Source organism: Podarcis bocagei (assembly GCF_964188305.1).
Source record: "Podarcis bocagei genome assembly, chromosome: 6".
Classification (NCBI taxonomy): domain Eukaryota; kingdom Metazoa; phylum Chordata; class Lepidosauria; order Squamata; family Lacertidae; genus Podarcis; species Podarcis bocagei.
In genome coordinates this window covers 41,843,858-41,866,450 of record NC_138130.1, presented here as the reverse complement: position 1 = coordinate 41,866,450, position 22,593 = coordinate 41,843,858, and the positions used below count along the sequence as shown (strand labels likewise).

General features: G+C 45.5%; 2 protein-coding genes across 5 annotated transcripts in view; one reads left to right on the top strand and one right to left on the bottom strand.

Moving 5' to 3' along the window:
- The window catches only part of PPEF1 (protein phosphatase with EF-hand domain 1), a 33,072-nt gene extending 23,077 nt beyond the window's left edge, over positions 1-9,995 (bottom strand). The window contains exons 1-4 of one of the 4 annotated variants that reach the window (XM_081199439.1): positions 9,527-9,995; positions 5,703-5,925; positions 1,967-2,094; positions 1,376-1,436 (exon numbers count right to left, since the gene is read on the bottom strand). In XM_081199439.1, the coding sequence (XP_081055565.1) occupies positions 1,376-1,436; positions 1,967-2,094; positions 5,703-5,754 (241 nt within the window). In that variant the 5' untranslated portion in view covers positions 5,755-5,925; positions 9,527-9,995. Of the gene's footprint in view, positions 1-1,375; positions 1,437-1,966; positions 2,095-2,437; positions 2,709-4,317; positions 4,363-5,702; positions 5,926-9,526 lie in introns of those variants that run through there. The other 3 variants (XM_081199440.1, XM_081199442.1, XM_081199441.1) reach the window with 3 other exon arrangements.
- Positions 7,750-22,593, top strand: part of RS1 (retinoschisin 1) — a 37,294-nt gene continuing 22,450 nt past the window's right edge. The window contains exon 1 of the mRNA XM_081199474.1: positions 7,750-7,889. The gene's annotated coding sequence lies outside the window, so the exon portion shown is untranslated. The remainder of the gene's footprint in view (positions 7,890-22,593) is intronic.

Here is a 22,593-nt window from a genome sequence, read left to right as displayed (position 1 = left end):
GAAACAGGAATATTTTACGATGAAGATACACCAAAGGCTGGGTATGTTGATGACGGGACTGAATGGGGGGGGGACCTTTTTTACTTTCCTTCTATGTGATTTACAAGAACCCCTCCTCATTAGAATCGTCGGTTGAACTGACCCAAGCAGGATTACTAAGGTCTGTGTGGAGATAAACTTTAACCAAAAGTATGCTTTATGGAGATCGAGAAGCAATAAGAGCTTTTGGAATGGCACAGCAATTAATTCGGAGTCGCCATCTTGCCAAAGGATTTATAGCCGGGAGGAAGAACGGACTTGTTTTCAGACTGCATTCCTGGTGAATCTCCTCAGAGGTTTTGAGAAAGGAGGCAGATTGGTGAAGATTAATGACGCTAAGACTGTTTCGATGTATGGAAGTGATGTTATATGGAAAACGTCTGGATATGGCTACTGGATAAAAAAAAATAATCCACGCAGGATTACAAACTGTTCTAACCAGCTTGTGGAGACTATCAGAGGTCACAAAGAGAAAGGAAAAATATATGAAAATAACAACAAGAGATGTGGAAAAACAATAAGAAAGGACTGGATAGTACTGTGAACATCATAAGGTTAGATTTGTGGACATTAAAACAGCAGTAAGAAGCAAGAAGTTGATTGGATCCCCTTCGGAACTTGAAATATGGGTACCCCCAACAAAAATTTAAAATTCGGCTGTGTAATTTGGAATTTATGTAATTTGGTTTGATTTGATGTGATTGGTCGGTTAATAAAAAAATATTCTTAAAAAAAGGAAAAGTTTTAGATGGAGAGAAATAATTGTTTATATCAGGCGTAGTCAATCTTTTTATACCTACCGCCCACTAATGCATTTTTCTTGATGGGGAAATTTCCTTACTGCCCACCAGTGCTGCAGTAATATGTGTCATAGAAGCCCCTACCGCCCACCTGGAATCCTGAAACGCCCACTAGTGGGCAGTAGGGACCAGGTGGACTACCCCTGGTTTATATTGATCCTGGATTCCTGAGCAAACATTAATTGCATAGGACCCCCCTTCCTAAACTGTTTTCCTAGTCTTTCTACTTATCCATAACTAGTTCGAAATGCTTTTCTTTTCTTTTACATCATATCCTGGCATTGTCCACGCCAATTCTGCTGCATCTGCACAGTCATATTGACCATTTGACTGCTATTGCATTTGCTACACAGATGCAGGTTTTTCTGATTTGAGAAACATACAGTTCCTCAACTAGCTACAGGTACATGTGCAAAGATAAGTAGTTCCACACATATATGCTCTTGGCTGCACTGGCACACATACACACGCCATTTTATTTTTTTACAAGATACGCACATGTAACTGCTCTGAAAACGTATTCAGTCAATCCTTACCTGGATCAGTTTCATTGGCCTTAGTAAAATGGTCCAGCATGAATGTGAAAAACTTAGATAGCTGAATAAGAAAAGACATCGGTTAGTTTACAAGCAGAAATGATTATATTACTTTGTCTTCCCCTTATTTGAAATAAGCACGCTGGCTCCATCTACACAGTAACAACCCTGGCAAAATCTCAAGCCTCTTATATCTCCATTGATAGGGACAGTGACACAGTTGAGCAAAGCCGGCTCTAAATTTAAGGGTCTTACCGGGGGGGGGGGGGTGTATGTGTCTTTAGATGATAACGTGCATTACTTTGCTTGTGTCACAATTCAAAATTAGCATTATTTTTTTTATTAAAAAAGGCCTTATATAAATGAAAATAATGTTTCGCAGTTTGTAGATGTGCCTGATACTAACCAGCTTCAAAAAATGAATGGCACGGTACTAATTATATTATATTATCTTCTTAAAACTTAAGCATCAACCGTGAGAGGGAATAAAAATTTACAAGCTACATTATCCATGATGAATATAATCTGAAAAGCCGGCATGTTCTACCTCACTAACAGTTTGCGTCAAAGAAAAATCCACAGAGTACAAACCTGTAGCTGTGCTTGTTCTTCTGCATATTCAATTGACTGAAAGATACTCAGGGCATATCTCCGCCTCATCTCCAGCCGGGCCATGTAAGAGCGATACCACCTTTGAATCAGGACAGCTGCTTTAATCGCTGCCAAGACATGAAGGGGCCAGAAAGAGAAGATTAACTGTCCACAACTAGTTATGCAGATCTCTGGATCTTTGGTTCTAAAATGCTGTGTGTGAATCCTGCTCTAAAACGCAGAAGGCTAATCATAGCTCCCCTTTTAACCCTACCAGCACTCCTGCATTTAAAGTTTGAGATAATCTCATGGCAGAGACACCTTCTGCAGCCTGGTGCTCTCCTAGCCAGGTCAGGAGAGTGCTGGTGTGCCCATGCTCTGCTTACAAACTTTCCACAGTCACCCGGTTGGCCACCATGGGAACAGCATGATGGACCATACCACTCTTGGTTTAGGCAGGTTTCTTCTTACTTTCCTGGGAGTCCTCTTCTCTGAAGGGTTGTCTGGTCCAGTTTAAGGCAAAAGAAGGGAGAATTGCAGTTGTTCATCAGCTGTTAGCACCTGGAGAGCAGATGGTCAGGCACACAGGGCCACCTGGGAAGTTTTTTTCTCACTGTGTGTTTCTATTTCAATTGAAGTAATTATTTCTAAATTTGTATCCAGATGTCTAAATTAACGCATGCTCCTCCTCCCTTAATACACCTGAGATGGGACAATACTGGGAAGATTTAGGAGGGGATACAAAGCTAAGATTGTCTTTGGAAGCATTGCTGTACAGCTCAAAAACATTGCCAGCTGTACAATAAATTCCAAAGCTTCTGAGGCCAAGAAGCCTATGAAAGTCACATGGGTCAATATCTTAAACACATTTTTCAAGCTCGCACATACAAAATATCATTCGTTATAAACAAATGTAGGTTAAAGTCTCAGGTGATGCACAGCAGCTCAAAATATGTTTCAGTGTGTGCCCTGGAGTACCAGTTTTGCTAAATCCCAAGTATTTGGGTCATAGCAACTTGTATGAAACAAAGGGAAGGGCATTATGAGGTCATAAAACAAATAGTGCTTGCATTATGATTTACTAATGCAAGTTTTTTACAATAAAAAATGAATTTTATTATACAGTAGGCACACAGTTGTAAAATACTATTTTATGCAGAAGCTTCTGAGTACAGTGGTACCTCGGGTTAAGTACTTAATTTGTTCCGGAGGTCCGTTCTTAACCTGAAACTGTTCTTAACCTGAAGCAGCACTTTAGCTAATGGGGCCTCCTCCTGCTGCCACGCCACCAGAGCACAATTTCTGTTCTCATCCTGAAGCAAAGTTCTTAACCTGAAGCACTATTTCTGGGTTAGCGGAGTCTGTAACCTGAAGCGTATGTAACCTGAGGTACCACTGTACAATTTGTCAAAAACAAATTGTTGTAGATAATTGTTTTTCAAAATTTAAAACATTTGTTTACCTATAAAATATGCATTGATAGTATTTTTATAGCACCACCATATTAGTGCCTAAGAACTGCACATTAGTTAGACTCAGCTCCAGGCAAACTGTGTGCAAGTGATTGCTATATGGTCCAAAATAAGGTACTGAGAGATTCATAGATCATAGGATATTAAACAAGTAGTAGCCTGCCTTTACGATGCGAGTCCTGGCACAGGAACATCACACTGATCACAGCTCCTGATTTGATTATTGCAATTCTCACTCAGGTAGAAGTGTTGCTTTGTTATTAAGACAATTAATTGAAACTCTAGAGACTTAGAATCAATGACATCAGTCAAGGCTATTCCCAAAAGGAACAGTCAATATTTCCAGAATCTATTTGCTACGGCAGAAGAAGCAAATAGATGTTGCAGAAGAGATAGAGGAAAGTGTATGAGAGAGATGGGATTGCTGAACTTAAACAGGACTGATGTAGATGACTGATGTTGACCTGACGTAATCCATGAAACGTTGCGAGTGTGGTTCTAATCCATCTGATGGCTGAGAAACGGAATTGAAATCTGTGTTTGTCACTTCAGGCCTAGCTGAGTCTAAGACAGGCCCTGAAATCCAATTCTATGCATCACTTTGTCTTCCTTCCACAAAGACTTGCTTTTGTGTTCTACACAAGGTTACAAATATCTGTCTCCTGGTGGGATTTTAAGCAACAGTATCCAGAGAGGGAATCTGTTTTGATGGGGGCAACCATCTGATGGCAGATTAGAATAAAACCTATGGGTGATGGAATGGAGCTCTCAGCCAAGGCCAATTCCACGGTGGAGAATTTTCCTTTCCTTTTTACTTCTCATCCCAAATTCAATCCAGGCTTTCTCAAACATAAATGATGAATGGAAAGATACATTGACCATTTCTCAATGACTATTGATGATGGGACATTATAGGTAGTGGCTGTTTAAAACAAACAAACAAACAAAACCACGAGCTTTTGTTCCGCTGCCCTTGCATGTGGTGGCAGTATTCCTAGCTTCCATCCCCCAACAATGGCTCATTGGAAATGATGTTTCTAAAAGGCACTCTATCATTTTTGCACCCTGAAATTGGTAAGTGGTTGCTTTTATTTCCCTCTTTTCGTGAACCCCCGTTGAGTCTAATTTAGAGGGAGATAATTGCCCCAAAGATATTCAGATCCTGGCTAGTAGTCAGATGCCCAAACTGTTGGGATACTGCCAGGGAGACATCATCCATCAAAACTCATCGCCTCCGGACGTCCATCGATCTCCCGTAGATACGCAGTATCAGCAATTAGCGACATGAGCTCCAGAAATAGCCTGCCACATTCCAGAGCTGATGCACGCTCTATCAGCAGATAATGCACAGCGAAAGATGCACGCAGGAGAGCATTATTTACAATTTTATTCAGCGTTGGTCAGAACAAAGAAAACATGACTGCCTGCTTCGGTGTCTCAGGCACAGAGAGAGAAACGAAAGAAAAGACAAAACATAAACTTCCTGTGAACAGGAAATACGCAGACTCTGTGACTCACAAAGCCTGCTCCCTTTTAAGGTGTAACGGAAATATCCTAACACAAACAACTTGCTGGATATTCCTGAATGCCCTTACAGTAATTGCAAGAATTCCAGGTTTTATTTACATTGGACTAACAGTCGAGAAGGAGTTCTAGGAGAATGAGTTCCATACACTAAGAAAAGCATTGAAAATATAAAACTACAGCTTGCTGGTCTCTTAAACCTTCAAGTCTTCTCAAACCTCCCCTGCATGTCACAACAGAGCCCATTTTAACACTGGAAACGTACCATGTCTGTGAAGTTTCTCTTAATCAAACCTTTCTTGTCAAGATAGTAAGAAACACCCTGGCCAAACATTTAGGAGAGCACTAAGAGATGTTAATATACATTGTGCCCTTTTGCACCAAGACTCTCAAAATAGGCACCAAGGTTTGATGCTTTAAAGCAGCCTGGTCCCATATTTTGACTAAACTCTCATCAGTTCCAGCAAGTAGATATATGCTGGCAGAGGTTGAAAGGAATTGCAGTTAAAACCATATGGAGGGGAATCAGGTAGGGAGAGGTTCTTTAAACAGAGAACTGATGGCTATATTATCTCAACACCTTATTGAGTCTTCTTCATAGTGTGTCCTCTAGCCTACCAGTCCAGCAGAACCACCTGGGATGGTCCAATCTACAATCAGTATCTTCCAAATTAATGCAGACAATAAGTTTGTTTAAGTAGCACATCAGAGAATGGAAAGACCACACACAGGTTATTTACCTCTTTCTGATTTGTTCACCCGCCTCGTCGTAATAGAAGTGCCACATCCCATGACTTCAGTTGAGACTGGGGTGCTGATTTAATATTTCCTCATGGGCGATGGTTTTCTTCAAGCCATCGGTGTTGCCAACCATACCATCTTTATATTCATCTCAATATGCAACAGTAAACAACGATTCCCAGAGAAAACTACGCCTGCCATTGGCCCTAATAACAGAGAAGACTGCATGACAAAAATAGATACCATATTGATAGCCACTAAAGTGCTGAGCAGCAGAAATAATTAACCAGGTTATCTATGCACCGGTGAAGGCAGTGCAGAGATTTGCCAGTAAACACTAAGCACACCATTCCAGCTTTTGGTACTGTTGGCCAAGCACTCCTGACTGGGGATCCTGTATTATGGGGTGGGGCAGTAAGGAAGGAGATCCAAAGGGGCCCAATCCAGCATAAGCAGCCACATTATAGTGGAAAACATTGGGCACAATTGTAAATCACACTTGAGGATATTTGTGGAAACCTCTGTCATTGTATCAATGTACCCATCTTGTGAGATTTGATGGAGCCAATCAGAAGCCACGTTAGAAGAGAACACTCAACATTCTGAACAGTGAGCTGCTGGCCTGGGTGCTTCTCTAGAACAAAGGGAGTGGGCTTGTGCAGTTACACCTGGACTTGTAGAAACAGAGAGACTGGTGCTTCCCCAATGTGTCACATGCCACGTCAAGAACTACCAGACCCAGAGTTGCTGAAGCATAGGCAGAAAGGCGAGAGGCATCTGCGGGGAAACCTAAAGCACCATAATACATCAGAAACATTGATCTTGGGGATAGGGTGATAAAGTGCTGCTGATTTACATGTAAGTAAATGTTGAGCACAAACACACATATCATACTGCCATGTCCAGCTATAAATCATGTAGCCAGAAACATAAGGATGTTAAACAAAGGGAATGAAAAGAAGCAAAAGGATGCCAATTAAACCTTTGTTTGTTTGTTTGTTTTTCAAAATGCACAAAGCCTTTCTGAAGTCTGGCTCAGGCACTACAATTACTAGGCAAGCAGACGGCCAAAAGCAAGATGAAAATGATTTCAAGATAGGGACGGCGTCTGTGGCAACAGACGGGGGGGGGGGAAGCTTCTAGATGTATTATGCAAGTCTATTCTAACGCTTTTAAGTAATACAACCATCAGCACTGCAACACTAAGAAGGAGAAGGAAGGAAGAGAGAGAAAGAGAGAGAGAAGTCCAATTTAGGCATTCAATGTGGGTGCATTTAAAGTGGGGACATTAGGGGCATGTACTCAAAGTCTACGCAAAGATCTGAAGTGTGTGTTAGGTGGAGGTATTTAGAATCTTTACCACAATTGGGAACCCTGAAAATGCAGGGAGCAATCTGAAGCAGAAGAGATCAGCTGACAATCAAAGCATGCACGGAAGAAGAAACAGAAGATGGTGGCTCCTAGCTTCAGTATTTGTCTCTCATTGGTGTACAAATGTATTCTCTCTCTAAATATATAGGTACTTATTTAATTGTCATGGTTGATAAGAAGGGCTTTCATAGGTGAATCTGAGACAAAACAGGAGGTAGGAGCTAAGCTAAGGTGTTGTCTCACTAGGTGGGGCAGTGGCAATCCCACTTCTTGGTCTAGAACTAAGTCCACATTTCTCAAAAGACATTTTTCTGGCCAAGATTTCAGAGTACTTCCTTTTTCTCACCCCATCTAGAAAAGGGTCATTTTTTTCTGGTCACACATACACACACATATCCAGGGAATGATCACAACACATCTGGCACTGTGGAAGATGCAATATGGTAGTCAGGCTGCCAACACAGGTATTACTGCTGCCACTTGCAGTGGTGGTGGGGGAAACAACTTTAGGGCAAAAGAAAGACGCTGACCTACTAACACTGCTAAGTAGTTAACCTTACTATTGGAGAATTTCTCTTTTCCCTGGGAAAAGTTAGTCCCCTCCCACCAGTTCTCTTTCCACAAATAGGGTGGGGAAATCTGAAAGGCATTTGTGCCCAGCCCTCGTTTGTACTTACAAACTGCCTTGCCTTGAACCTATTTTGAATGTTATATTCATTCCTTGAATATTACTAAAGAGACAGCAACAGAGCATGTGCAGTTTCTCACCTACTGGTCACTACAGGATTCAGTACATAGAATCGTAGAGTTGGAAGGTACAAGGGTCATCTAGTCCAACCCTCTGCAGTGCAGGAAAATTGGCCCAACATGGGGCTCAAACCCACAACTCTGAGATTCAGAGTCTCGTGCCTTACCAACTGAGCTATCCTAGGTAGCTAGAAGAAAATTTTAAAGCAAAGGAAGTCTGATTTCAAAGCAAGTTTGAGTCCCAACTTTACTCATTTTAGACATGAAAAATATTCAGTGCTAAAGTAGTGTGTGTGTGTGTGTGTGTGTGTGTGTGTGTGTGTGTGTAAAATGTAACAAAGGGAAGTGTAATAGGAAAACAAATGAAACACAAAGCTGGTAGCATGAGTGTCAAACGATACTCATGTTTAGGAAGTTATACTCAAGGCTGGGAATGGGGAAGAGATTCAGTTTGGTTCACAATTTAAAGGAAACTTTCTTAACTTGTACTTCCCAAAACAATATACAAACAAATACAGCTATATTTAAAAATTTGCAGTTCCCCCAATGTTGTGTTGCAGTTTTCAAACCAGAAGAAGTGTACAAAAAGTGTATTAGTGAAAATAGCATACTGAATGTGCTACATTAGGGAAATTTGCTTGAAAAATGTGCATAATGGGAGATGTACACAATAAAATGCTGACGAATTTCTACGAGGATTTTAAAATCAATCAATCAATCAATCAATCAATCACAAATGGATGCAGCAATGTGGTAAGCTGAACTTAAAAAACAAGAAACTGAAATAAGATTTACCCATCCTTACTCAAGACCAAGTTTATGCTGAAACTGAACAATTAAAAAGATGCCTCTGGTTTTTAGAGGATGACTAAAAAGCAAGTAATTTCCTAAGGGGCTATGATTTTCCCACTCCACCCTGATAGAAAATGAAGGAGAAAAATAATTCCATGCTTGCTGAAGGGTTGTTAGAAAATAAATAAATGGTGCAGACGGAAATCAATTAATATGCATTACATGAAAGAACTATGCATTGTTTAGGAAATATGTGAATACCCCATATGTGGATCCAAGACTACATTTAACACAATTCTGGAGACTGGAGTGCTGGGATTTCAAATTCTTTTTAAGGGAAATTGTAGTTTTATTTTGCAACACCAACACTCTGTGAGAAGGGGGATCAGATGCAGCAGATAAGGGGGATCATGTATCTTTAACAGGTGTGCAGAAGAGGAAATTCTCAGGAGTGTAGCATCCCTCAGCACCTAGGTGTTGTGTCACGACAAATTTTACCTGCCACAACTCCTTCTTCTGCACAGTTTTTAGCCACTGTAGCCACCCAATATCTCTGGACATGAGCAGGCAGAAAGAATGCGTGGGCAGCTAAATATTTAATCTAGTTCTACCCCAACATAAAATGGAGTTTACAAAACCCCAACAAACTAAAGGCAGTCAATATGTGACTCTGGAGTCTGTGATCTTAGAAAAAGCTGAAAATAAATAAAATCAAGGCTCAAACTATGGATTATAAATGATTGTATTTACTTAGAAATAAATTTTATTTAGATGGGCTCAATTGCAAAGAAGCGTGTCAGCAATGGCAATCTGTGTCACACCATGCACTCCTTCTCTCCACCAACATTGATTTAAAAATAAAAACAAATGGTTAAAATATATCTACCAAAACAAAGGTACACAAAGAAATTACCTTATGTCTTCCATTGCATCAGCAAAGAGGTTTACTAGGCGTTGTAAACAAGCTTTCTTCCTGGGCAGAGGGTACAGGATGCGATATAAAATCAATTGACATTCCAGCTTCCTTCTTGGTGGTTCATATTTGTGCTCCTCTTACATTTATGCAGATAGAAGATTTATCAAGGAACAGCTCCTTTCTCCTTCTAGCCAGAAATAAGAGCTGTGTTCTGCAGCTACGAACAGCAGCGCAGGCACAATGATGTATTGGAGAAACCTATGTTGTTACCAGGCTCTCTGAATCTCAGGCAGACAAGTGGATGGCTAAAGTTATCTGCTTCACATTGGAAACTGCTTCTCAGCAACAGCCATTATAGTAATAATGAACCACAAACTAGCATTATGGCATAAGATAAAGCGTTTGGTGAAGCATGGGAAGAGGCACTAGAATTATTTTAAAAAAGGGGGGGGGGGACAGAGACAATGCAGGTCATACTCCAAGTTAATAAAATTTTCAGAGACCATTTAATACTCAGTACCCGATTAGCCTGGCCATTTCCACAGCATCTTCTCAATGAGCTTGTGAAGACCATTAGAAGGGAAAATACAATGAGGGAACAAAAAGAACTTTGCAAGTTTCTCATTCTGTAACACAATACCACATCATAAAGCCTTCAGTTTCCAAAAGCAACAGAATGATATATATCATCAACACAATTTTTAAAAATCCATATGGCTTAAAGGGCCAGTTCTATTTGAATAAACAGTGAATGCAACTTAGGAAGTTTCCCTGAGTCAAAAATCTATTACTTGACTGTTTGGACTAATCTATACATGTCAGTCTACCTTTGTGGTAGATAATGAGAACAAGAAAAAGGTGAAGACTTGAGCTACATCTCAGGTTGCCTACAAAGGGGATCATGATAACATGCAACCTGAGGAAACAGCAGTGAATTTAGTTTCCTCTCTCTCCGTTTCCAGAGTGGTAGTCATGCCAGTCTGATGCAGAAACAGGCCTTAGCTGACATCAAACATACCTACTTTATGAGATGGAGCAGACAGCCCTCACCAAAGAATCATATGCATATTCCTAACGTACATATGCTTTTAACACAGTGAGTGCAAAATATACAGACTGGTAATAGATGGGAACAAAATGTACACTGAAACAAGAAAAAGCTAGTGCTTATTCAACTTTAGACATATGTTTTCTACACATTGGCCAAATGAATGCACATTACAGATTCTAAAACTACGTAACTTTTATTAAATGGACTCACGCACATCATACAAAGTTCTGCCTTGTGGTCCAAGAGTCAGTTGACCCAATATGGTAACCGGACAAAGCAAGTTACATTGGGCTTAACACACCTGTTAGCAAAATCTTTGTGCCATTAACATCTGCATAGCAGACAGAGGTCAACAGGTGGGTTTTCCACCAGCTTGGCGATGTAGTGATGGAAGAAGGCATAGTACTGGTGTCTACTCATCCTGCAGCTGTTAAACAGAGAGTCCCTGCTTATTAAAAAGATTATTGGTGCTGTTTGGGATGCAAAATATTGCTGCAGATCGTGGGAATGTTTCTCCTTGAGTAGAAATGGTTTCTACATCATTTGAACAAATTAAAAACCTTTTATACTATTTGCTAAACCTGAAATTCATAAGCTACATTGCAGCATTCTTCTTTCAGGGTCATCAGTTTAGTAAGTGCAGAAAGTGCTTTTTAAAAGCAATGAGAGGATAGGAGAGAGTAAACAAAAAACAAAAAAAGAGTAATACTATGTAAGAAAGAAACAAGATCATTTTGATGGGCAGCAATTTGGAAGCTTGTCATCAAGACAGCATGAAAAATGAACCAGGCAAAGGCAAAAGGGGGACTGGCAAACTGTAGCAGCTGTCAGATACCAACCATAAAGGACAAGGCTTAGAATTAAGCAATTTGTAAGCCGTTGAAGGAATATAAGCAGCTTCCTTGTACTGAGTTAGACCGCTGGTCCATCAGAGTTCTCTATGCTGATGGGCAGTGGCTTCCCAATATATCAAGCAGGTATAGTATGTTTCCCAATCCCAGGGATTGAACCTACGATCTTCTGCATGCAAAGCAGATGCTCTACCACTGAGACATGCCGCTGCCATTACTCCCAATATGGCTGCAATTATGGCAGGCCTCCGTTATTCCTGCTGCCTTTGAGCCCTCAAAAGTCTGTTTTTAATTCTTCATGCATACACAAACATAACCGGCTCCACTACCCCACAACTTTAGTTGACATACAGCAGTCATATATATACACCCAAAGGACAGTGCAGGAAGTCTCATATACCTCAAAAATCTCCACCTTATTTTGAGAAAGGTGAGCACCAAAGGTAACAAGTGGCTTCTCCACTCTCAACGAGGATTGACAGCCCTCTGCTGACAGAACACCATAATCTGCTTCAAAGGTAAACTGGAGCAAAATAGTATCTCAACAGACCTCATCCTTCGGGGTATTGCGTTTTATGTTGTTGCATTCCAACAGTATCTGCTGCCCAGGAAGACTCCCTGAGTGAGTGCTTGTGGGCCCTGCTTTTGCCACTTACCATCTGGCTTGGGGCGGGGCCTGGGGCCTCATAAGGACTGCGTGCTGCTTGCTGCCTGCTGCCCAGGAAGACTCCCTGAGTGAGTGCTTGTGGGCCCTGCTTTTGCCACTTACCATCTGGCTTGGGGCGGGGCCTGGGGCCTCATAAGGACTGCGTGCTGCTTGCTGCCTGCTGCCCAGGAAGACTCCCTGAGTGAGTGCTTGTGGGCCCTGCTCTTGCCACTTACCATCTGGCTTGGGGTGGGGCCTGGGGCCTCACAAGGACTGCGTGCTGCTTGCTGCCTGCTGCCCAGGAAGACTCCCTGAGTGAGTGCTTGTGGGCCCTGCTTTTGCCACTTACCATCTGGCTTGGGGTGGGGCCTGGGGCCTCATAAGGACTGCGTGCTGCTTGCTGCCTGCTGCCCAGGAAGACTCCCTGAGTGAGTGCTTGTGGGCCCTGCTCTTGCCACTTACCATCTGGCTTGGGGTGGGGCCTGGGGCCTCATAAGGACTGCGTGCTGCTTGCTGCCTGCTGCCCAGGAAGACTCCCTGAGTGAGTGCTTGTGGGCCCTGCTTTTGCCACTTACCATCTGGCTTGGGGCGGGGCCTGGGGCCTCATAAGGACTGCGTGCTGCTTGCTGCCTGCTGCCCAGGAAGACTCCCTGAGTGAGTGCTTGTGGGCCCTGCTCTTGCCACTTACCATCTGGCTTGGGGTGGGGCCTGGGGCCTCATAAGGACTGCGTGCTGCTTGCTGCCTGCTGCCCAGGAAGACTCCCTGAGTGAGTGCTTGTGGGCCCTGCTCTTGCCACTTACCATCTGGCTTGGGGTGGGGCCTGGGGCCTCATAAGGACTGCGTGCTGCTTGCTGCCTGCTGCCCAGGAAGACTCCCTGAGTGAGTGCTTGTGGGCCCTGCTTTTGCCACTTACCATCTGGCTTGGGGCGGGGCCTGGGGCCTCATAAGGACTGCGTGCTGCTTGCTGCCTGCTGCCCAGGAAGACTCCCTGAGTGAGTGCTTGTGGGCCCTGCTTTTGCCACTTACCATCTGGCTTGGGGCGGGGCCTGGGGCCTCATAAGGACTGCGTGCTGCTTGCTGCCTGCTGCCCAGGAAGACTCCCTGAGTGAGTGCTTGTGGGCCCTGCTCTTGCCACTTACCATCTGGCTTGGGGTGGGGCCTGGGGCCTCACAAGGACTGCGTGCTGCTTGCTGCCTGCTGCCCAGGAAGACTCCCTGAGTGAGTGCTTGTGGGCCCTGCTCTTGCCACTTACCATCTGGCTTGGGGCGGGGCCTGGGGCCTCACAAGGACTGCGTGCTGCTTGCTGCCTGCTGCCCAGGAAGACTCCCTGAGTGAGTGCTTGTGGGCCCTGCTCTTGCCACTTACCATCTGGCTTGGGGCGGGGCCTGGGGCCTCACAAGGACTGCGTGCTGCTTGCTGCCTGCTGCCCAGGAAGACTCCCCTGAGTGAGTGCTTGTGGGCCCTGCTTTTGCCACTTACCATCTGGCCTGGGGCGGGGCCTGAAGCCTCACAAGGACTGCGTGCTGCTTGCTGCCTGCTGCCCAGGAGGAGTCCCCTGAGTGAGTGCCTGAGGGCCCTGCTCCTCCCTGCCACTTACCACCTGGCCCGGGGCGGGGCCTGACAGGCCTCACTAGGACAGTTGTTACTGCCGGAGAGGCACAGAGTGTTTTTAAAATGTTTTTTAAAAATTTTCTTTGGATTTTTTGTATGTGGGGGGTGGGGGTGGGATGGATGTTTGGTTGGGCTTGGGGAATTATTATTTTTTTATTTTGATGGTTTTGTAATTTTTACATTTTTTTGTTTGTATTGTTTTATTGGTTTTGTTTGTTTGTTTAAGGTGTTATTTTGTTTTTAGGGGGAGGGTTCAGGGCTGCCGGGGAGTGGGCCCCAGCCCACAAAATGGCTGGGGCATGTTCCACAGGGGGGGATGCACTGGGACAACCGATCTCAGTGATCACGGGTAGGAGGAGGAGTTACGCTAAGACCAGACCATGTCATTACAGAGGAGGCAGGTTTAGTCGTTGTCTGAGGACTATCCCTGCCTCCGGGTCTGGTCCTGTCCGAATGGATACTAGAATCAGCAAGGGATACCCACGTGACCTGAAGGTGCTGCTGTGCAATGCCAGGTCAATGATTCGTAAGACCACTGCCATCCATGACTTGATCATGGATGGAGGATTTGACCTGGCATGTGTAACAGAGACTTGGTTGGATGAAGCAGATGGGCCTGTCCTTGCCGCTGCTTGTCCACCAGGTTTCTCTTACGCACAGCAACCCAGGTCACGTGGGCGGGGAGGGGGGGTTGCAGTGATTTTTAGGAAGTCATTAGTTTGCACCAGGCGTCCTATTGGGAAGACCCAGTTTTCTGAGTGCATGTTCTGGAAGTTGGGCAATAGGGGCAGTACAGGATTCCTTTTGGTGTACCGACCTCCCCGCTGCACCAAGGATTCCCTGCCCGAGCTGCTTCAGGTCGTGGCGGATGTTCTCCTGGAGACACCTAGCCTGGTCGTCCTAGGGGATTTTAACATCCATGCCGACACGACCTTACAAGGGGCCGCTCGGGACTTCGTGGAAAGCATGGCCTCCATGGGGCTGTCCCTGAATAAGTCTGGCCCAACCCATAGCCGTGGACATGCCTTGGACCTGGTGTTTACCTCTATGGATGTTGGTGATCTGACACTAAGTAAAAGCGAAATGAAAGAAGTGCCATGGTCAGATCACTTCCTGGTGCAACTGGACTTCTCTGCGACCCATCCCCTCTACAGGGAGGTGGGACCAATTCGGATGGTCCGCCCCCGCCACTTAATGGATCCAAATGGTTTCCAGAGAGTGGTAGGGGATGCTTTATCCCATGTTGATGGCCTTTCAGCCGATTCCCTGGTGGCCCGCTGGAATGTGGAGTTAACCAGGGCTATTGACTGTTTGGCTCCGAAGCGCCCTCTCCGATTGCATGGAGCCCGGACAGCCCCGTGGTTTTCCACGGATCTGAGGGCAATGAAACAATCGTTGAGACGGCTAGAGCGCCGGTGGCGGATAACTCATTCCGAATCTGACCGGACACAGGTTAGAGCTCAACGTCGAGCCTACCAAGTGGCGATAGCGACGGCGAAGAAGAATTTCTTCACCGCCTCTATTGCATCTGCAGAAAACAGCAGCAGGAGACTTTTTCAGGTGGTTCACAATTTAGCGGAACCACCTGCAACATCGGGGCCCAGTACGGGCCACATGTTCTCCTGCAATGATTTTGCAAAGTTTTTTGCAGATAAAATCGCCCAGATTCGGGAAGAAGTAGACTCCACCGTGGGAGCAGGGCCGGGGCGGGAGAGTGCTAGAGTTCTGTCTAGTCAAGTTGAGTGGGATCAATTTCAATCTGTTACCTCCGAGGATGTGGACAGGCTGCTTGGACGAGTGAAACCAACCACCTGTCTCCTGGATCCTTGCCCATCCTGGCTTATAAAAGCTAGCCGGGAAGGACTGGGCGATGGGCTTCGTGGGGTGGTGAATGCTTCCCTCCGTGAGGGAGCCTTCCCAGACCCGCTGAAAGAGGCGGTTATTAAACCGCTTCTTAAAAAACCATCTTTAGATGCGGCCACGATGGCCAACTATCGCCCAGTCTCAAATCTTCCATTCCTGGGCAAGGTGATTGAGCGAGTGGTTGCTGAACAACTCCAGGCACGCCTGGAAGAAGCGGACCATTTGGATCCCTTCCAGTCGGGATTCAGGCCTCATCATGGGACTGAAACTGCCTTGGTCGCACTGGTTGATGATCTCCGGCGGGCTAGGGACAAAGGTGAGAGCTGTTTCCTAGTTCTGCTGGATCTCTCAGCGGCGTTTGATACCATCGACCATAGCATCCTTCTGGACCGTCTTGAGGGGCTGGGAGCTGGGGGCACTGTTATACAGTGGTTCCGCTCCTTCCTCCTGGGCCGTGTTCAGAAAGTGGTGGTGGGGGATGAGTGCTCAGACCCTTGGGCCCTCACTTGTGGGGTGCCTCAGGGTTCTGTCCTCTCCCCCATGCTTTTTAACATCTATATGAAGCCGCTGGGAGAGATCATCAGGAGGTTTGGGCTGGGTGTTCATCAGTATGCGGATGACACCCAGCTCTACCTCTCTTTTAAATCAGAACCAGTGAAGGCGGTGAAGGTCCTGTGTGAGTGTCTGGAGGCGGTTGGAGGATGGATGGCGGCTAACAGATTGAGGTTGAATCCTGACAAGACAGAAGTACTGTTTTTGGGGGACAGAAGGCGGGCAGGTGTGGAGGATTCCCTGGTCCTGAATGGGGTAATTGTGCCCCTGAAGGACCAGGTGCGCAGCCTGGGAGTCATTTTGGACTCACAGCTGTCCATGGAGGCACAGGTCAAATCTGTGTCCAGGGCAGCTGTTTACCAGCTCCATCTGGTACGTAGGCTGAGACCCTATCTGCCTGCGGACTGTCTCGCCAGAGTGGTGCATGCTCTGGTTATCTCCCGCTTGGACTACTGCAATGCGCTCTACGTGGGGCTACCTTTGAAGGTGACGCGGAAACTACAACTAATCCAGAATGCGGCAGCTAGACTGGTGACTGGGAGCGGCCGCCGAGACCATATAACACCGGTCTTGAAAGACCTGCATTGGCTCCCAGTACGTTTCCGAGCACAATTCAAAGTGTTGGTGCTGACCTTTAAAGCCCTAAACGGCCTCGGTCCAGTATACCTGAAGGAGCGTCTCCACCCCCATCAGTCTGCCCGGACGCTGAGGTCCAGCGCCGAGGGCCTTCTGGCAGTTCCCTCACTGCGAGAAGCAAAGCTACAGGGAACCAGGCAGAGGGCCTTCTCGGTAGTGGCGCCCGCCCTGTGGAACGCCCTTCCAGCAGATGTCAAAGCGATAAACAACTACCTGACATTCAGGAGACATCTTAAGGCAGCCCTGTTCAGGGAAGTTTTTAACGTATGACATTTTACTGTATTTTTGGTTTTTATGGAAGCCGCCCAGAGTGGCTGGGGAGGCCCAGCCAGATGGGCGGGGTATAAATAATAAATTATTATTATTATTATTATTATTATTATTATTTATTTCTCCTGAGGATTTTATAGCGCTTTTACCCACATATGTGGATAGTGTGAAGATGATTGTTAAATCATTTTAACTAATGCTTCTTATTTCAGTTCCTTAGCTTGACTAAAGTTATTGTTATTGGTTAGCAGTAGGAAGAGTTGTTGTTTAGTCGTTTAGTCGTGTCCGACTCTTCGTGACCCCATGGACCATAGCACGCCAGGCACTCCTGTCTTCCACTGCCTCCCGCAGTTTGGTCAGACTCATGCTGGTAGCTTCGAGAACACTGTCCAACCATCTCGTCCTCTGTTGTCCCCTTCTCCTTGTGCCCTCCATCTTTCCCAAAATCAAGGTACTGGAGCCTCAGCTTCAGGATCTGTCCTTCCAGTGAGCACTCAGGGCTGATTTCTTTAAGAATGGATAGGTTTGATCTTCTTGCAGTCCATGGGAAGATCAGTCCAGTAGGAAGAGTAATTAGACAGAAATCTAGTCTGAATACTGTAGGGTCTGTTGGGGTACATTTCCCACTGTCCTTCACATTTTATTCCAGATCAGAATTATATTTTTATTTTTTGCAAATTTATTATAACATTAGTACGTATACTGTATGCAAGTTATGTGGTAGCACTGGGTTCAATATTATAAAATTCTAGGGGGGTTAAGAGTGACAGACCCCCAATTCATATTATGTTTATTTCATTCTAGTCAAGTAGTTTTAAACAGATGTGGCAGAGGTATTATAAATATACATACACCTACATCTCTCTTCTTCTTCACTTAGTCCATATCAGTGGGCCTTTACATGAATGTATAACTGGTAATAAAAGCATGTGGTATTTCAGGAGTGGGCAACCTAAACTGCACCTGCATCCCAGGTTTTTCTATATGGGTCAAACAGAAAGATTATTCCTTCTGTGAAGCAGCTGAGCTGATATTCTCCATTCCACTAGATCAGAGCTTTCCAAACTATGTGTTGTGACACGTTAGTGTGTCGCGTGAACGCTCCCCGCGCCCCTCCCAGGGCGGGAAATGTTAAACTTCCGGTTTGCTAGTAAAACTGAATTACTGTGTCGCAAAATGATGCATGTCTGAAAAGTGTGTCACCAGCATGAAAAGTTTGGAAAGCTCTGCACTAGTTGGCAAAGCCCCTTCAGTCAGTAGGGCAGCCCCACTTCCTAATGGTTAGTAGCTTATAAAAGATTCAGGATCCTTTCTTGCTCAAAAGATCCTGCACCTTTAAAAGCTGAAAGCTAGTGCAGAATTCAACAGGTGCCAATACCTCAAGAACCTCTTCTCATATGAATTGACCTGGACCCTGCAATCATCTTCTGAGGCTTCTTCATGTGCCCACTCCACAAGAGGTATGGAGGGTGGCAACACAAGAATGGCCTTTTCTGCAGTGGCTCCGTTTGTGGAACGCTTTCCCCAGGGACGCTTGTCTGGGGTCTTCATTACATTTCTTTAGGCGCCAGGTGAAAAACATTCCTTTGCAACCAAGCCTTTGGCTGATTAAACATTATATGCTATTTTAAAGGTTATGGGGGCAGTTAATGGTTTTGTATTGTATTTGTATTGTATTGTATTTTGTGTTCTCATTTTGTATTTTTATGTAGAGACCCACCCTCTGATCTTCAAATTAAGGACAGTATATATATTTAATTAATAATAATAATAATAATAGTGATGTACGGTATCTTTCTAAAGCTGAAGCAAAGGACTCTCTTTTCTCACCAGTTTTCAAATGAGTTTGTCACTCCTTTCTACAAAAGTTCCAAAATCAGCACAGGGCAGAAAAAGATAAACAATACAGCCTAATAACAACACTGGCTAGCAAATAAACCCAAGATCAGTTCAAGAGAGAATCCTATATAATCTATTCATACACACCCTTGGCCCTTTTCTTCTTTTCCCAAATTGTGAAATGCAAGCAGTGGCTAATTTGCTAAATGACTCCAAAAACCGTACTTGTGTTGAACAGGCTGCAATGAGGAAGGAAAGCGCAATTAGTTTTGTTTTTGACTCAAACCAGAACTACCGAAGACATGATGAAGGCAGCAGCCCTAATCCCGTTTACCTGGGAGAAAGCCCCATTAATGTCCAAGGGACTTACTTCCGAGTAGACCCGGTTAGCCTTGCTCTGCTAAATAACTTTGCTATTCGGATACCAAAACTGGTCGACCTGCACGCTCGTCCCTGGCTTTTTTTAATCTATCCCCAATGATCACAGCAATCACCCCTGGGACCGTGAGCAACAATCGTAATTCTTTCCTTGATTTATTTTGGCAGCGGCGTAAGGAAAGGAAACAAACATTTCATACGTGGAAGTAACTTAAGGCAAACCCTGTTTTTCCCCCTTCTCTGCATTGCCGCGGAAACGCAGCCCCGCCTCTTCCTCCTGGCGCGTCTCCGCTTGCACTGGGCGAAGCCAATGACAGAGCAGGAAACGGCAGACACCACGAAGAAGGAGATTGGCGGAAAAGGGAGCCGTCGTGACGGTTCCATAGTGTAGTGGTTATCACGTCTGCTTTACACGCAGAAGGTCCTGGGTTCGAGCCCCAGTGGAACCACCAAGTTGTTTTTTCTTTCTCTCTCCCACCCCCGCGCCTCCTTCTTCGTCCTAACCGCGGGAGTTGCAGAAATCTCACCTCATTCCTCCAATCCCCTCTGGGTAAACTAATGGCAAAGGAAGGGGGGGGGAGGGGAGAGAGAAGGATACCCAATGCACAAAGTCGCCTCTTTATGATGGCTGAGTTCCGGACACTTTTGCTGCCCGTAATTATTTGCATTCCAAAAAGGTGAATGGGTTGCTCAGCTGAGCGAAGCTTGGGGAGCCTCCGTCCCGCCGTCTCCTCAATCTGAATCTCCCCGGGAGAATGCACCCAAGCGTGGGCTGCGCTTATTAAGAGTGGCGCGGGGAAGGCCCTCTGCACGCGCTCAGGGGCACCCTCGATCAACACTACTTCTTCAGCCACGGCCCCTGACGTTCAACAAAGGCTAGTTAGGGGGCCCAAACGCTCAATCGCAGGAAAATTCTTCCTTACGCCTCCAGCAATCAAAAGGAGGAGCCGCGTTTATCATTGCGTCGGCAGCCTCCCACCCGTCCCAGGTGCCGTCGAAAGGGGGAGAACTAAGAGACTGCGTGGGAGGGAAGAGAAGCGGCTTCTACACGGGACGGTGACGCCCCTCGATCGCCCTCCCCCACGGCAGGATTCCCCCCTCGGGTGGGCACGCAACTGCATTGCAACTGTAACGTGTGGAAACGCAAACACGCTTCATGCTGCTACTCTCTTTCCTCCTGGTTTCCTAATCCCACCGGCTGCCATCCATGTAGGCTGCACGAGCACTGCGCCCACATTACACCCATGCAAAGTGGGGTTCGGGAAATAAAGAGAGGCTGATGAGTTGGCTTGCAGGCAAAAGCTGGCGCACGCCGCGATCCCTAGCCTTCCCGGGCCGCGCGTTCCTCTGGGTTGCCAAGGGAATCGCACCCCGAAAAGGAACTAGCGGGAGGCGGCCGAAAGCAATGTAGTTCTGCTCGCGCCTGCCTTCATTGCATGGCTGCTGCCGCCGCCCACGCTTCGGCTCTGTGCGGCAGAAATGCAGAGCAGCCTCGACAAGGATGCGGGGGAGGCGAGGAAGCTCGCAGGAGGCGCGTCCCACGCGGATGCGACAAAGAAAGGCTGCTCTGGGTGTTCCCTGTTTCATAAGATCACGTATTCCTGGGAAGAGGAGGGAGGAAGCGGGGGACGGGGGACGGACAGGTTGATTGAAAACTATACTGCTGCACCAGGCTCTGCATTTTAAGATCAGCGAGGCTGCAGCCCTAAACACGCTTTTATAAAGGGAGTAAGGCCTATATGGTACATGTTTTTGAGGAAACGCACAACACGCGTTCGCTCAGCGTCCCTTCACATGACATCACGCCCTTTGCTCTCTGGCCCTTTTTAAGATTTGTATTTTTCTCACTGTATTGGTGGCTTCAAGTGTTCTTCCTGAAAGAACAGCACTCTGCTAGAACTGAAGGGGGCAAGACTGCGTTTTTTCTCTGGTTCTTTAGGGATTCTTTGTGAATGGGCCTGAAGGATGAAATTTTCCTAAATCAGGTTAGCTCAGAGTCGCGTGCCGGTGTTTATATTTACGCAACGCACCAGTGCACGAAATGCAGTTGTGATCTGTTTTCACGATGATACAGAGGTTTAAAAATAGATTGGAGAAAGGAGGCTGGATTGCAGGGAGGGTCAAGCCATATGGCATGGATGAAGGGATGGTTTTTCATCTGGGACTGTTTTGTGACAAAATGGTACATTGTGCTCATATGTGATCATACTATACTGTATACGGTATGCTGAAAAGAACGACGGGCAAGTCTACACAGTTGCTACTGAATTAAGAGCCGTACTGAAGTAAGAAAGGTATCTCTTGGAATGAAGAACGATTATACAAGGATCACAACCAAAATGCAAAATAATCTTTAATCAATTTTTTTAAAAAAAATAATAATCAGACAATCCTAAACATGGCTAATTTGTTTTTGTAGATACGAGTCTTGGCAAACTTAAGCAAAGTGGAAATGTATGTACTTATTACTGTGTATTTTTGTTGTTGTTTAGTCGTGTCCGACTCTTCGTGACCCCATGGACCAGAGCACGCCAGGCACTCCTGTCTTCCACTGCCTCCCGCAGTTTGGTCAGACTCATGTTTGTAGCTTCAAGAACACTGTCCAACCATCTCGTCCTCTGTCGTCCCCTTCTCCTTGTGCCCTCAGTCTTTCCCAACATCAGGGTCTTTTCCAGGGAGTCTTCTCTTCTCATGAGGTAGCCAAAGTATTGGAGCCTCAGCTTCAGGATCTGTCCTTCCAGTGAGCACTCAGGGCTGATTTCCTTCAGAATGGACAGGTTTGATCTTCTTGCAGTCCATGGGACTTTCAAGAGTCTCCTCCAGCACCATAATTCAAAAGCATCAATTCTTCAGCGATCAGCCTTCTTTATGGTCCAGCTCTCATTTCCATACATCATTATATAAATTGAATAAATGATAATACTTATTTCTGTGTATTACATTTATAACTTTCCTTCTCCAAGTTGCTCTGGGTAGTCTGCATGGTGTCTCTTCCTCCTGCAACCTTCTTAGGCAGCATAGGGCCGTTGACACAACCAATCCAGTATCTAACTTTAACACTTTGAGGATAAAGTCACTCGGCTCCACAGCAAGGCTGATGCTGCTGTTGTGACAGCTAAGGTGTCCAACTCAACGTTTAATCCAGAGTTATGGGATCAGTTCCTGTTAATGCAGTCTGTCAATGTGGAGTCAGGATACTTTGTGGTGCATTTGACCACCTGCTTGTTAGAGCCTTCTCCATCATGGCTTATTAAAGCTAACCTAGAGTACAAGGGAGGTCCATCCCCTTTTGCCTCCTGGGGGGTGGGAGTGGGGGGCATTATGTTCTAATCTGTAAAACACATTCTAAACTGCTTCCATTCAAAT